General features: G+C 37.0%; 1 protein-coding gene across 1 annotated transcript in view; it reads right to left on the bottom strand.

Moving 5' to 3' along the window:
* Window positions 1–4,877: 4,877 nt before the first annotated feature.
* Window positions 4,878–13,388, bottom strand: part of LOC121732867 (mucin-5AC) — a 72,647-nt gene continuing 64,136 nt past the window's right edge. The window contains exons 14-19 of the mRNA XM_042122861.1: window positions 12,633–12,735; window positions 12,239–12,377; window positions 11,227–11,343; window positions 10,456–10,689; window positions 10,150–10,296; window positions 4,878–10,046 (exon numbers count right to left, since the gene is read on the bottom strand). Coding sequence (XP_041978795.1) covers window positions 5,213–10,046; window positions 10,150–10,296; window positions 10,456–10,689; window positions 11,227–11,343; window positions 12,239–12,377; window positions 12,633–12,735 — 5,574 coding nt within the window. The 3' untranslated portion in view covers window positions 4,878–5,212. The remainder of the gene's footprint in view (window positions 10,047–10,149; window positions 10,297–10,455; window positions 10,690–11,226; window positions 11,344–12,238; window positions 12,378–12,632; window positions 12,736–13,388) is intronic.

Here is a 13,388-nt window from a genome sequence, read left to right as displayed (position 1 = left end):
TTCGGAAACTATTCAATTTCATATTAAAGTTTTATTTTTTTTAAAATGTGTATAAGCTTAAGGCAGGCAAAAGTGGTAAGGCTCGTCTTGGCGGGGGTTGCTGCCGAATTGATGAGTGATGCGTCTAAACATGAACTTTCGAACACTATCTTAATTCAGATTATTATGAAGATAAAATTATAGCAAAATTTCCATAATATTGTACCCGGGTTTACCGAACCGTGTAAAACCGGAACCAGAAGTGTTACACAACTGATACAATTACACGACAATTAAAAAGATATTAACCGAATTTTTATAAATAAAAACTGTATTATACACGATTGTTTTGTTTTATTTAAGACGCTATTAATTATTTTTTTTCGTCTTTTTATAAGCAACTGCAATTTTTAACACCTGCAGATAATTCACATTACAACGTCGCGATGTGATGTTATGAAACTTCATTTTAAAATCCTAAGCCAAGTGATGATTCATAAAACTTTATTTTAATTTTCGAAATTCTTTGGACATTATCAGCGAAAACAACTTAGCTAAAACTCGGTCTTTGAAATTATTAGCGAAGGCAACTTGACTAAGAACTCGCGTTTAAACATTGAAACTTTTGATATTTACTAACGGCCTTTCCCAATATTTGATATATCTCTGGTTTTGCCCTACTAGAGATAGGAATAGCTCACAATTGACATAAAATATATGTCTCTAATGTCAATTATGAGCTATTCCTATCTCTAGTAGGGCAAAACCAGAGATAGATCAAATATTGGGAACGGCCGTAAGTACAGTAATTACTTTATGCAATGTATCATGTCTACGTGTATTTATTACTAGTCAAATAAATAAAGAGGATCCATTTGTAACGTCTCCTAGCACACTTAGGGTGAAGCCAAAGCGTAATTTGTGAGTTGTGAGTCGCCGTAAATATCTTTTCATACAAATCATGACTCACAAAATTACGCTCGTGTGAATTTAACAGGACTTTTGTATGAAACTGAATGCAGCAGAATTTCTGCCAGACGAAATTCTGCGACTCACAACTCACAAATTACGCTCGTTTGGCTTCACCCGCGATGTCAAAGATGTGCTATATAATAATACGAGTACTAAACAACGCCAGCAACTCCGTTACGCCAAAATTCATTTATCACGTGGGAACCGTTCATTTTTCCGCGATAAAAAGTATCCTATGTCCTTTTCCGGGACTCAAAGTATTTTTTTTTTTATTAAATAAGGGGGCAAACGAGCAAACGGGTCACCTGATGGAAAGCAACTTCCGTCGCCCATGGACACTCGCAGCATCAGAAGAGCTGCAGGTGCGTTGCCGGCCTTTTAAGAGGGAATAGGGTAATAGGGGAGGGTAGTGATGGGAAGGGAAGGGAATTAGGGATGATAGGGAAGGGAATTGGGCCTCCGGTAAACTCACTCACTCGGCGAAACACAGCGCAAGCGCTGTTTCACGCCGGTTTTCTGTGAGAACGTGGTATTTCTCCGGTCGAGCCGGCCCATTCGTGCCGAAGCATGGCTCTCCCCCGTATAAATTATTATTCGTATAAACGTTCTTATATTATACCTTTCAACAAAAAAAAATGTTCAGCGTTTGGGCGTGAGGAGGTACCAGAAGAACAGACATATTTTTGCATGGATATGGATTGTTATTTGTATGGTATGGATATGATTATTACTTATTATTATAGATATCGATTGTCAGGACTCCACTATGTGGAATGTTCAAAATTTCACCTTAATTAAAAAGTAAACTTGATGATCAGTCATACGAGCATTTTAAATTGCTAGTACTTTGTAGGTGCCTTGTTTTTGACTCTATTTATTTTTAAACTCCTACTTACTGTGATTTTTTACTACTAAAGCAAGATAGAAAAAAATATGCGAGTTTCTTAACGCAATAAGGGCTTATAAGACCGTGTGCGTAGGCATTAGGTCAAAGTGTCATGTATTTTTAGCTATACTTATCTGTGGATTTGCTAAGTCTAAGGAGGAGTGACATTAAGGAGGAGTCACGATTCTCGCATTAAGGTGCGCTTACCCTCGGCCATAATTACGACAAACAAAATAAACATCACCGAAGATAATACCTCTATTATTGGATCTTTTGTCTGTAGGTATATAATATACTAGGTGACGCCCGCCAACCGCGGGAACCGTACATTTTCCGTGGAAAAAACTATCCTATGGCCTTTCCCGAGACACAAAGTATCTTTATACAAAAGACGAAACAGACAAACACTCTTTCGCTTTTATAATACCAAGTATGTTAGTATCTACTAGTATGGATTTATGCCAATGTTGTACAAACATCATGCATGCCGCATGAAGTAACAAACAGGAAAGATATTTTGCTTGCGTCGATTTTTTTTTTAAATGTTCAGCCCACGTTGATGAAATTTCTATGAAGCACAAAATCACGAGCAACGTCTAGATTCTAGTTCATAAATAATAATAATATCTCCTGTTAAAGTCACAAACTGCATCTATGACACACTACTAACATTGAAAAAATATAATATTATTCTTTTCCAAATTCAAAAATTCAAATGTCAAGAAACTTAAATTCTGCATTATTTATGTTTCAATTATTATTCCTCACCTAAATCTTGGCCATGGTTGAGTGAAGGGGAGCGTAGTACCAAAATCGTACATTTACCTACATTCGTATTAAACTAACGAATATAACATGAATTATTTATATGACATTTGGTTTCATTACTAGTTTTGAACTAAATTGAGTTGATAAGATAGTTTTGATGTCAATTTAAATATGGAACGGATTTACTACCTAAAACCATAGAATTCCTAAAACAATATCAGGAAACTATTGATTTTAGAGTAGAGACAGTACGGTGTCATGGATATTGGGTCACAAGTCACAAGTCACAACTTATTGTGAACAAATCCATGACACCGTTACTACTTACTACTTATAGTAATACTAATTAAATATATATAGGACATAATGTTGTCTGAAACTCAATAATGTTACCAGCAAATTCAGAAATTCGTTTGTCACGTACTAACTCTTCATTTTTTTTTTAAATTAATTTAAAAATTAATTTTTATACGTGGGAGAGCCATGCTTCGGCTTTCCTTCCCTTCCCTACCCTCCCCTATTCCCTCTTAAATGGTCGGCAACGCACTTGCAGTTCTTCTGATGCTGCGAGTGTCCAGGGGCGATGGAAGTTGCTTTCCATCAGGTGACCCGTTTGCTCGTTTGCCCCCTTATTTCATAAAAAAAAATACTATATGCTTCATCCTAAGTCCTTTTATCATCTGTCAAACACAGAAGTTAAGTATAAACAAGTATAAAGCACCTCGTGCTTCATACTTGTTTATAATATTTGTACTATCAGAGAAGTTGATTTCTGGGGGACCTAAGTTATTGGGTCGGGTTAAGTTAAACCCATCCGGCCGATCACAACTAGTGTCTAAACAGACTAGGCCGAAAAAACGCGGCCGAAGTTCGGCACGATTATGCCAGCAATGTATTTTAAATTACCGATGACACACCATGCCGAAATTACGTCGCGTTTATGCGTAGCGCATTGCTGGCGTAATCAAGCCGAACTTCGGCCGCGTATTTTCGGCCCAATGTGTTTAGACACTTACATTGAATTGACATAAGCCGACCACATGAAGTACCTGTATTTTTCCCATACAAGTGGTCATTATACACTCTACTGCATTTTCTTTTAGTGTGACCGGATTCTTCAAACAACTATTGGGATACATGAGATAATACAATAGCCAATATTCCCTATAATTAACAAGGTAATGACGAGGCTAAACATTGTCTATGTTTTCTCTCTGATAATAAATGTCTATTGTTCTTCTATAAAAGTTTAGGTGGGAAATTATGATACGTTGTAGCATATTATACTATGATACAAATACGTTGTTTAGTAAAAGTAAATCTAGTGAAAAATGTACTGGACGAGTTGCATAATCTATCACCGGGAATAGGCTCGAAATATGTTCGTGTATCATAGATGTTACAGAAAACGTTAAATCAGTTTTGTTTTGCAGAACTTCCTATAAAAACATGATCATTAAGGACGGCATTATCGTTTACGATAAAGTCCTTTAATTAGAAAAAAAATATAATCATATGAAAATCAAAGGTGAAAGTAAAAATTGTATTAAATTTCAAGATCGATTACTCAGGTTTCTAACCACTTATGATAGCATATTATGATCAAAACAATTTTGCTATATTACGGTAATTATAGAGAAAATGAGCAGACAGCGAATAATGCGATTTTGATATTTGAGCCCTATCGTTATAGCTTTTTTCGGCTAGCAGTTTTCATACATCAATAATCATACAGAAAAGTAACGATTGTTACAAACTATAATAATTGAATTGGTAATAACAAAGCATACGCATGTAGCCAAACAAATATAATGATGTCCAAATAATGACGATTAAGGTTTCTATTGCCCAGCAGTGGATTAGCTGTAATTATAAAAAAACTTCATGACAGTATTAAAATATAACCCATCAAGAGGTTTGTTTGGGTACATGCCTTTTAAAAGTTGCGTAAATAAAAATGTACTTACCTCTATCCTTCGCGCCTTTAGTCACACAAATCATTTTTATGTTGAAGCAACTAAAATAGGATGTGAAATATCGTCTACGAGTATTTACGAAAGCGTTCTTATATAATACGCGCAGAAATATATGATCGAAGAATACGCGTAAAAGTGATGACCTTCCTGTATAAGTATACTTATTTCTTAGTTTATCTTATACGTTAGTAATTTCTTAGCTATCAAATAAGTGCAAATATGTAAAGTATAGATTTTTATTACAAATTCTTATTAATTTTTCATTATATAGTACAATTAGTGTACAATACGCCCAATGTCCTAAACATACATGGTAACGATTAGTAATTAAATAAACTTAACCTAAACTATTGACAATTCGCCGAAAGTCTCAATACCAAATCTATCTCGAAATTTACAACATTTGGTATAACAAACTTTCACATAAACCTAATAAAGCTATAAAGTCTACATTATGACTACGGGGATTCTTTATATACAGGCAGTATGTGCTACTACGATTTCTTTGGAGAGCAGCAAAATTTTAAATAGATTTACAACTAGTATTTTTAATCTCAAAAAATCGTAGTTTACGTCAGTCGCATCCTTTAAAACAACCCAAATGATATCAGTATCTGTGTTAAAGTCAGAACTAAGTTTCTCCTTCGATAGTGGCTACTGTAGTCGGTCGTCTAGGTAAGAAGGAGGGTCTGAAACTAGATCTAAATGGCTTGACAGAAACTCTCCTTTCTGTCGTACTCCTGGGAGCTTCTGTTGTGAAAATTCTCGTTCTATTTGCTGTCGGTCGCTTTCTGATGTCGACTGGCACGTTTTGAGTTCGACTCGTTTTCCGTTGATTCGGCGTGAAGCTTGCCGTTTTGTTCACCGAAAAACTTGTCGTTTTGTTCGGAGAGAAGCTAGTCGTTTTATTCACTTTAGGATTGGTTGGTATGTTTTGTTTTGAATTCGTGCGCGATAGGTATCGGGTAACGTTTGATGGTTTGAGCAGTGGTCGTCTCGCTAGCCCATATTTCAGCCTCTTAGCGTCTAGTGGGGATATTTTAACAGTGGTAGTTTCTTCCGGAATAGTTTCGGTGGTTACTGAGGGTTCGGTTATAATGGCTTCTGTCGAGGATGGTTCAAACGGTTTAGCTGTTGTGGAGGTTGTTGTAATTGTTGTATTTTGAGTTGTTGTCAACATTTCGATTACAGGACTAGTTCTCGCGCGTTCTGTAGTTGTAGATGTAGTAGTAGTCGTAGTACTAGAAGTAGTGTTCCCTAAATCATTTGTCAAGACAGTGATGCTTATTGGCTTATGTATTGGATGCGATGTGCCCTTTAATTCTTTACCTTTAGCGAAAGTGACGATGCTGCGACTATTTTGGGGTTTCAAAATCTTCAATTTAACTAAGCTAGCGTCCTCTGCATCGGGAGATATTGGGGCGGAATACACGACGAACGGAGCATTGGATTCGTTACTTTTTTTTGTTGTCATTTCAGTTTTGAATAATGATTCTAGAGGTAGAGTTGAAGGATTGGTTTGCATAGCTCGTGGGGTTATTGAGTCGATCCTACTACCTGTTTTTCTATTCTGTTCATTTTCGTAGGCCGCTGGAACGAATTGCCATTGAGTTCCGTAGGGCTGGTCTTCTCCCGATTTGTCTGATTTCTTATCATCGTTTACATATTTAAGAAAATCATCCTTAAGTGACTGTCCGATATTTTCTGATGTATCCTGATTAGCTTCCTTAGCCACCCTATTAACTGTTCTATATCCTTCGTTCATACTTTCAGAAGCGATTAGGTTTTCATTTGGTGCATTGATAATATCGCGTAACGCTCTGGCATTTCGTGCTTCATCGATACGAATTGGATTGTTTGGTGGATTATCTACTGGATAGACATGACCAAGTTTAGTTAAATAAATAGGGATCTCGTCTTCCACTATTTTAATAAGACTGTACCTACTAACTTCTCCAATTTTATCGAGTGTTGGTTTCTTTTCTATTTTTATTTTACCTTCTTGTATAAGAGTTGTTTCATTATTTTTATTCAGACGTCGTTTTTCCGATTTGGATGAAACCTCAACGATTCTACTAACAGAAAATAGTTTATCAAATTGCGTTTTGACAATTGGAGGTACATAAGAAATATACGTCGTATCTACGACAGGTGCCTCAGTAGTTTCTACATTACTTAGCTGTTGTCCAACTACTTCTTTTGATAATTTAGAGTCGTTTGCTAAATCGCTTTCTTCTTTTTTATCTTCAGAATTTTCTGTGGCTTGCAGTTCTTTATTAACTTCTTGAGACTCCAAGTAATCCTCATTTTTATTATTAGTGTCTACAGCAATTGTGGTCAATTCTTCACTAAGGTCTGCCATTGGAATATTGACACTCAATGGCTGAGACTGGTCTTCATTGTTATCAATTGGAGAAGTATTTTCATCACTTTCAGTAGTTTTTATATCATTTTCATTACTATCAGTTGTAATTGCTACTTGCTCTTGAGAATCATTTGATACAGGACTTTCAGTTGTTGTAGTAGTGGTGGTTGTAGTAGTAGATGTTGTGGAAACCTTTGCATTCTTTGGATTAGAAGCAGGCGTCTTTTGAGGATCGTAACCAATTGGAACGTTTTGAACTCTTTTCTTTGTGGGATCTACAGGTTTATTACTAGCAAATCGATTAAACGATGTTGTTTTATTTTGTTGGCTTTGTTGAGATCCCACAATTCGTTTAGGTAATTCTGTAGTAGTCGTAGAAGTTCTAAATGTATTAGAATTTATTACTCTTGGTTTAAATAATGGTTTTTTGCTTGTTGATGTAGTCGGTTTCTGTGGATATGATTCTTCCAAAAATTCTTCTGATATTTCTTCTTCTGGAATATCTTCTTGGGTTGGCTCCTCTAAGTCATCAATAAATTCTTCATCATCTTCAAAGTCTTCATACTCCTCAGAATTGGGTTTCTCAGTATAAAGTTTTGAGGGTGGAACGAAAACAAACGGATTATCGGGTTCTTCTTCTAGTATTTCTTCATCTGAATACACTATATCTTCTTCTTGATATTTTGGAGTAGGTTTCGGTGTTGGGAATGTTCTTCTCGTAAAGGTTCGTGGAATCAATGGCTTTTTTGTGGTAGCACGGCTAAAACCTGGTCTTTCAACAGTGGCTGGACTAGTGTAAACTCCTGGGTTATATTTTCTACTAAACACTAATCTACTGCTGGATGGGATAGCCTCGGTTGTTGATGTAAAGAGTCTCTTTGGTGGTTTATATGGTGACCTAGATCGTGATGACGGAGATGTTAGTACAGTAGTACTCGTTGTTGTAGTTTCAGTGTGATTATCTGCAGATTGTATATTTGTTGTATCATTTGACAACGAATCTTGATTTTCTATTATAGTTTTATTTAAAACATCATCCTTACTTTCTATTTCAGATTGAGACGGTTTTGGACCTTCAGTTACATCTTCGTCAGAATCAGTTTGTGGGACCACAGTTGTGAATTCATTTTTATATGATTCTGTGGTAGTTTCTTCACTTGTTTTTGTAGAGTCACGGTCGTTTATTAAATCTTGTTGTTTATCAGATAAATCTAAATTATCGTTACCAGTTTGTAAAATTATCTCCTGAATATTAGTATCTTTATCATTTAAACTACTTGATGTTGTCGAAAAAATTTCATCTTCATTATCTTCTTGGCTGTTAATATTATCGTCATCAAGGGTATCTTTTTCGTTATCGTTTTCCTCATTGCTACTTGTGTTTTCATCACCAAAAACATCTTTTTTGTTATCTTCTTTGGGCTTTTCATAATATTTCTCTGTAGTTGTAGTTCTTTCCTTCAAAAGTTCCGTAATAATTTCTATTTCTTCATCTTCTTTCTCAGTAGTAGTAATTTCTAAAGTTGTTGGTTTATGTGTTGTAACCCTAGTCCTCTCACCATAATTGAGACTTTGCTTTGTAGAAGATTCTACTTCTTTCTTAAAATTCGTAGCTTTAGTACTTACTTCAGAATCGGGGTCACTTGGTTTAATTTTCTTTCTAATGATTTTTCGGATTCTAGGTACTGTTACATCAGTAACAGATTCTGTGGTAGTTGATGTTGTAGTCGGTCGCCTTCTTATTATTTTGAACTTTCTTCTTTCATTTGTTTCGGTTGTGATTTCTTCAGTGAAACTACTGTCAGTTGTGACAGTTTCAATAGAAATATCCTGTTCATCTTGACCATGTTCTTTTACTTCTATGGCACTTTCAGATAATGTTATATCATCATTCTTATTATCAATTTCTTCATCATCGTTTTTTGATGTTGTGGGCCTCGGAGTCGTTGAACGGGAGGAAAATGGTAATCTTCGTGAGGGTAAACTACCGCCAATACCAGTTGAAGGTATTCTAGGTCTTATGAAAGGTAGACGAGAAGGTACACGTTGACTTACTTGTTCAGTGTTTGTTGTATCTTTAGGTTTTAAATCCAAGTTAATGTTATTATTCCTTCCGAAAGGCCGTGGAGAAAATCTAGCAAAAGTTGGTCGTTTCGTTATAGCGATTGGGGCCTCTGTGGATACGCTTTTCCTTATAGACTCAGTCGTAAGAGAAAACCTTCCTCTTCCTCTAGATAGGACAGAAGGTTTTCTTGTTTCTAATGTAGTAGCTGAAACGTCACTGTCAGTAATCTTATCTGCAATAGTTGTCCTTTTTATATCTACGTCATCGTCACTATCAGTGGTTTCATATGATTCTATAATAGATGAATCGTCCGCTTCTTCACTGCTTGCAGAGATATCCTCATCCTTGTATTCGTATTTAAATCTGGAAATTTGTCTCGGTACTTTGGAAGCTGCTGGCACAGAATCATCGCTCGGTGTTACCCTTATACGATATTTATTTAAGCCTCTGCTAGGCAGTGTTTTTGAGACGTCAACTTCCTGACTATTTGGAGTTGTAGATCTTATTTTTCTATAACGATTATTAGCGACGGGTTCCTCTACTTCTTTCGATATTTCATTGGGTTGCGATAAGGGACGTCGACGGCGGATGAAAGAATAATTCCTAGAACTTACCTGAGATGACGATTCAGGAGCTTCAGTAGTCGTTGTAGTTGTTGTGGGGCTTGTCGATCCTCTTCGACGCAACAAAGACCGTCTTGTAGTTGAAGTGGTCGAAGATGGGGCAGATGTAGTTGTAGTAGTCGGGCTAGTGGTTGGAGTAGTTGTAATTTCTGGTTCTGGTTTTTCAATTTCTGGAGCTAAAGTCGTCTGAGGTTGCGTAGTAGGTTCTTCTTCCTCACTCGGTTCATTGAGTAAAGACGATATTTGCACCGACAATATAGTTGTAGGCTCTGGAGTCTGCGGTTGAACTTGAGGTGGCTGTGTCGTCGATCTGGTTCGGACGATGTTCGTATATTGCGGCTGAGAAACTTGAGATGAGATCTCTCTTTCCAATTCAGTTTCCTTGGAAGTGTCCAATTCGGAAGAAGAATATCTGAAAATAATTACAGTTGTAATTTTTTTCAATTGTTGATTTTATACAATCGTTATTTTTAATATATGTACTCGTAAGTAATAAACAAATTAGTAATATTTACCCTATAGTTGTCGTTTCAGCATACGATGGGCGATTTCTTTTAATCGTTACATATTCTGGTATATTGTCGCGTTTCGTATTTATGATATCTATTGTGTTAAGGTTATCGACAGCAACAAATGCTTCTGAACGTTCAAACAGCGCATTCCTGTAAATTAAATAAATATATAAAAGAAACTCCAAGCACTAAACAATAACATCTCGATTTTTAATTTTGATATCGTTGTAAGTTCTTTTAATAAAACCTAACCTTTTCTGTAAAGGCGTTACTAAAACTGTCAGATCAAAATATATGTTTTTTTTTTACCTTGACCTCGATGGTTCCTCAGCTTCTTCCGTAGCTTCAGTAGTAGGTTTCGCTCGTCTGATGTTCACATACTGTAATGGCTTCGCAGTGGACGCAACAGAAGCTGACTCTGAGCCGAATGAAATTTTCGACCTCGACACTTGAACTTCTTCCTCCTCAGATTCTTCCACTTCCTCGCTCTCTTCTGGCTCTTCTGTTTTCGGTGAGGATCTTGCGCGATTTATTGTGACATACCTAAAATAATAGGTCATTGATTTACTAATACCTTCATGATGGTTTTGTAGCTTGGCATCAATAAGGGGCTGTTTTACCACTTTCTGATGAGTGCCTTATCAGGCACGGATAGCCTGTCGGCTATCCACAACTTATCTGACAGATAAAGTATGAATTATCTGTCAGGTAAGTTGTGGGTAGCCTATCTGACACTTATCTGGAAGTGGTGAAGTAGGCCCTTAAAGTTATATTATAATATAATGAATATGAACGCTCATGGCTATAAGTTATACCTAAAACTTTGAAAGTAAATATCAATTTCAAATATTTTTACCTATATAATATTACTAGCTGACCCGGCAAACGTTGTTTTGCCTTATAAATAATTTTTGGTATGAAAAATAGATGTTGGCCGATTCTCAGACCTACTCAATATGCTTACAAAATTTCATGAGAATCGGTCAAGCCGTTTCGGAGGAGTACGGGAACGAACATTGTGACACGAGAATTTTATATATAAGATTTTAACATTGTTATAGTATATATAAATATGCTTACTCTGGTCTTCCCTTCCTTATCAGCCTGTCTTTGTCAGCTGTCGCTTCGATACCAGCGTTCTGGGGACCGCTTCGGCTGTTTTGCTGCACGGTTTCAATCGTTGTCTTGCTGGTGTACCTATAATAAAAATCGTATTTTTTTATTATTCGTAGCGTATTATTATTATCTTCCTTATCGTCTTTCTAAGATAATTCCATAAAACCTATTTGAAAAATTTTGAATTTTTTTCTGATTGTTTAGGACAGAAAATTATAATTATTTTAATATTCGAAAAAATACGGACTCGTCAGCCCTCAGCAAAAAAATTCACCCAAATATACTCAAAGTAACTGGTAAGTTGGGCAACTGTAATTAACAATTATTACTGCGAGGGTATACTTAGGCTCAACTCTCACTGGGGCAGAGTCGAAGCGTCACAACGCGTCAACTTTTTGCACAAATGCGCGCGCGTTTCCATATTTTTTTTTTATGAAATAAGGGGGCAAACGAGCAAACGGGTCACCTGATGGAAAGCAACTTCCGTCGCCCATGGACACTCGCAGCATCAGAAGAGCTGCAGGTGCGTTGTCGGCCTTTTAGAGGGAATAGGGTAATAAAGGAGGGTAGGGATGGAAGGGAAGGGAAGGGAATAGGAGAGGGTAGGGAAGGGAATAGGGTAGTGGATTGGGCCTCCGGTAAACTCACTCACTCGGCGAAACACAGCGCAGGCGCTGTTTCACGCCGGTTTTCTGTGAGAACGTGGTATTTCTCCGGTCGAGCCGGCCCATTCGTGCCGAAGCATGACTCTCCCACGTATATATTATTTTCATAGCAGAAATTTGTACCTACTTAAATAATATCTCTATTATTTAAGTAGGTACAAATATCTGCCATGTCTCATGGAGATGCATGGGCTGTAGGTAAAGAACATGACTTCAACTCTGCCCCAGTGTATGACTTAGATATTAGTAAAAAGAAAAATTATACGCAATACCCAACATAGAACTTTTTTGAGTCGGTTAATGATACTAACTTATTTTTGCCGATAGCTCTATCCAGAACCTTCTGGTACAGTCTCTTATTGAACGACGTGGGTGTAGTGGATACCGCTCCGTTGGTGCTGGACGATGACTCGGAGAGCAGCAGCTGTTTCTCCAACTGCTCTACGCCACCTGTAAAAATACATAAAATATAAAAGGTTGTTTTATTTCTGAATAAATTTAAAGCAAATATTTTCAGAAATTCCTACATCTGGTGTTGCAAAGTGCTAAATTTAAACAAAATATACTCGTATTAAAAGGAGACATTTAAAATATGTTTTAAGATACCTGAGGTTGTAAAATGTCCTTGAAACTTTTTTTATAAATTGCGTCCAAAAATATATTCATCCCCCATAAACAGAAATTTCTACGACAGTTGTGACTTACCGACTTTCTTGATGAGGTCAATCAGTTCTTTGATAACCTTGGGGTCCTCAGCGTCATCGTCGAAAGAGTCGCCATCCTCAACTTCCTCTTCATCATCTTCAATCTGTGGTAAGACAAAAATTTATTTAATTTGAAAGCAATTTTTTTCCCTACACTAAACAATCCCTAAGCTGCGTCTTTCTTAGTGTGTCCTGTTGTCTGGGCAATTATTCAGAACTAGATAACGCCCACAACTCCATTGCGCCAAAATGCGTTTATCGCGCGGAACCGTACATTTTGCTGAGATAAAAAGTATCCTATGTCCATATCAAAATCGATTCAGCGGGTTAAGCGTGAAGAGACAGATACACTTTTGCATTTACAATTAGTAATAATAATATTTCTTTAAAATAATGTATCTATTGAGTTTTGACCCCTCATTTTAAAGAACTACCAAACCAACTACCAGATGTTACGTGGGAGAGCCATGCTTCGGCACGAATGGGCCGGCTCGACCGGAGAAATACCACGGGCTCACAGAAAACCGGCGTGAAACAGCGCTTGCGCTGTGTCTCACCGAGTGAGTGAGTTTACCGGAGGCCTTTTACACTTTTCCCTACCCTATTTCCTTTCCTACCCTCCCCTATTCCCTTCCCCACCCTATTACCCTATTGCCTCTTAAAAGGCCGGCAACGTACCTGCAGCTCTTCTGATGCTGCGAGTGTCCATGGGCGACGGAAATTACTTTCCATTAGGTGACCCGTTTGCTGGTTTTCC

Source organism: Aricia agestis, chromosome 13 (assembly GCF_905147365.1).
Source record: "Aricia agestis chromosome 13, ilAriAges1.1, whole genome shotgun sequence".
NCBI lineage: Eukaryota > Metazoa > Arthropoda > Insecta > Lepidoptera > Lycaenidae > Aricia > Aricia agestis.
The sequence above is the reverse complement of the archived record's forward strand: the minus strand, read 5'-3'. Positions and strand labels throughout refer to the sequence as shown.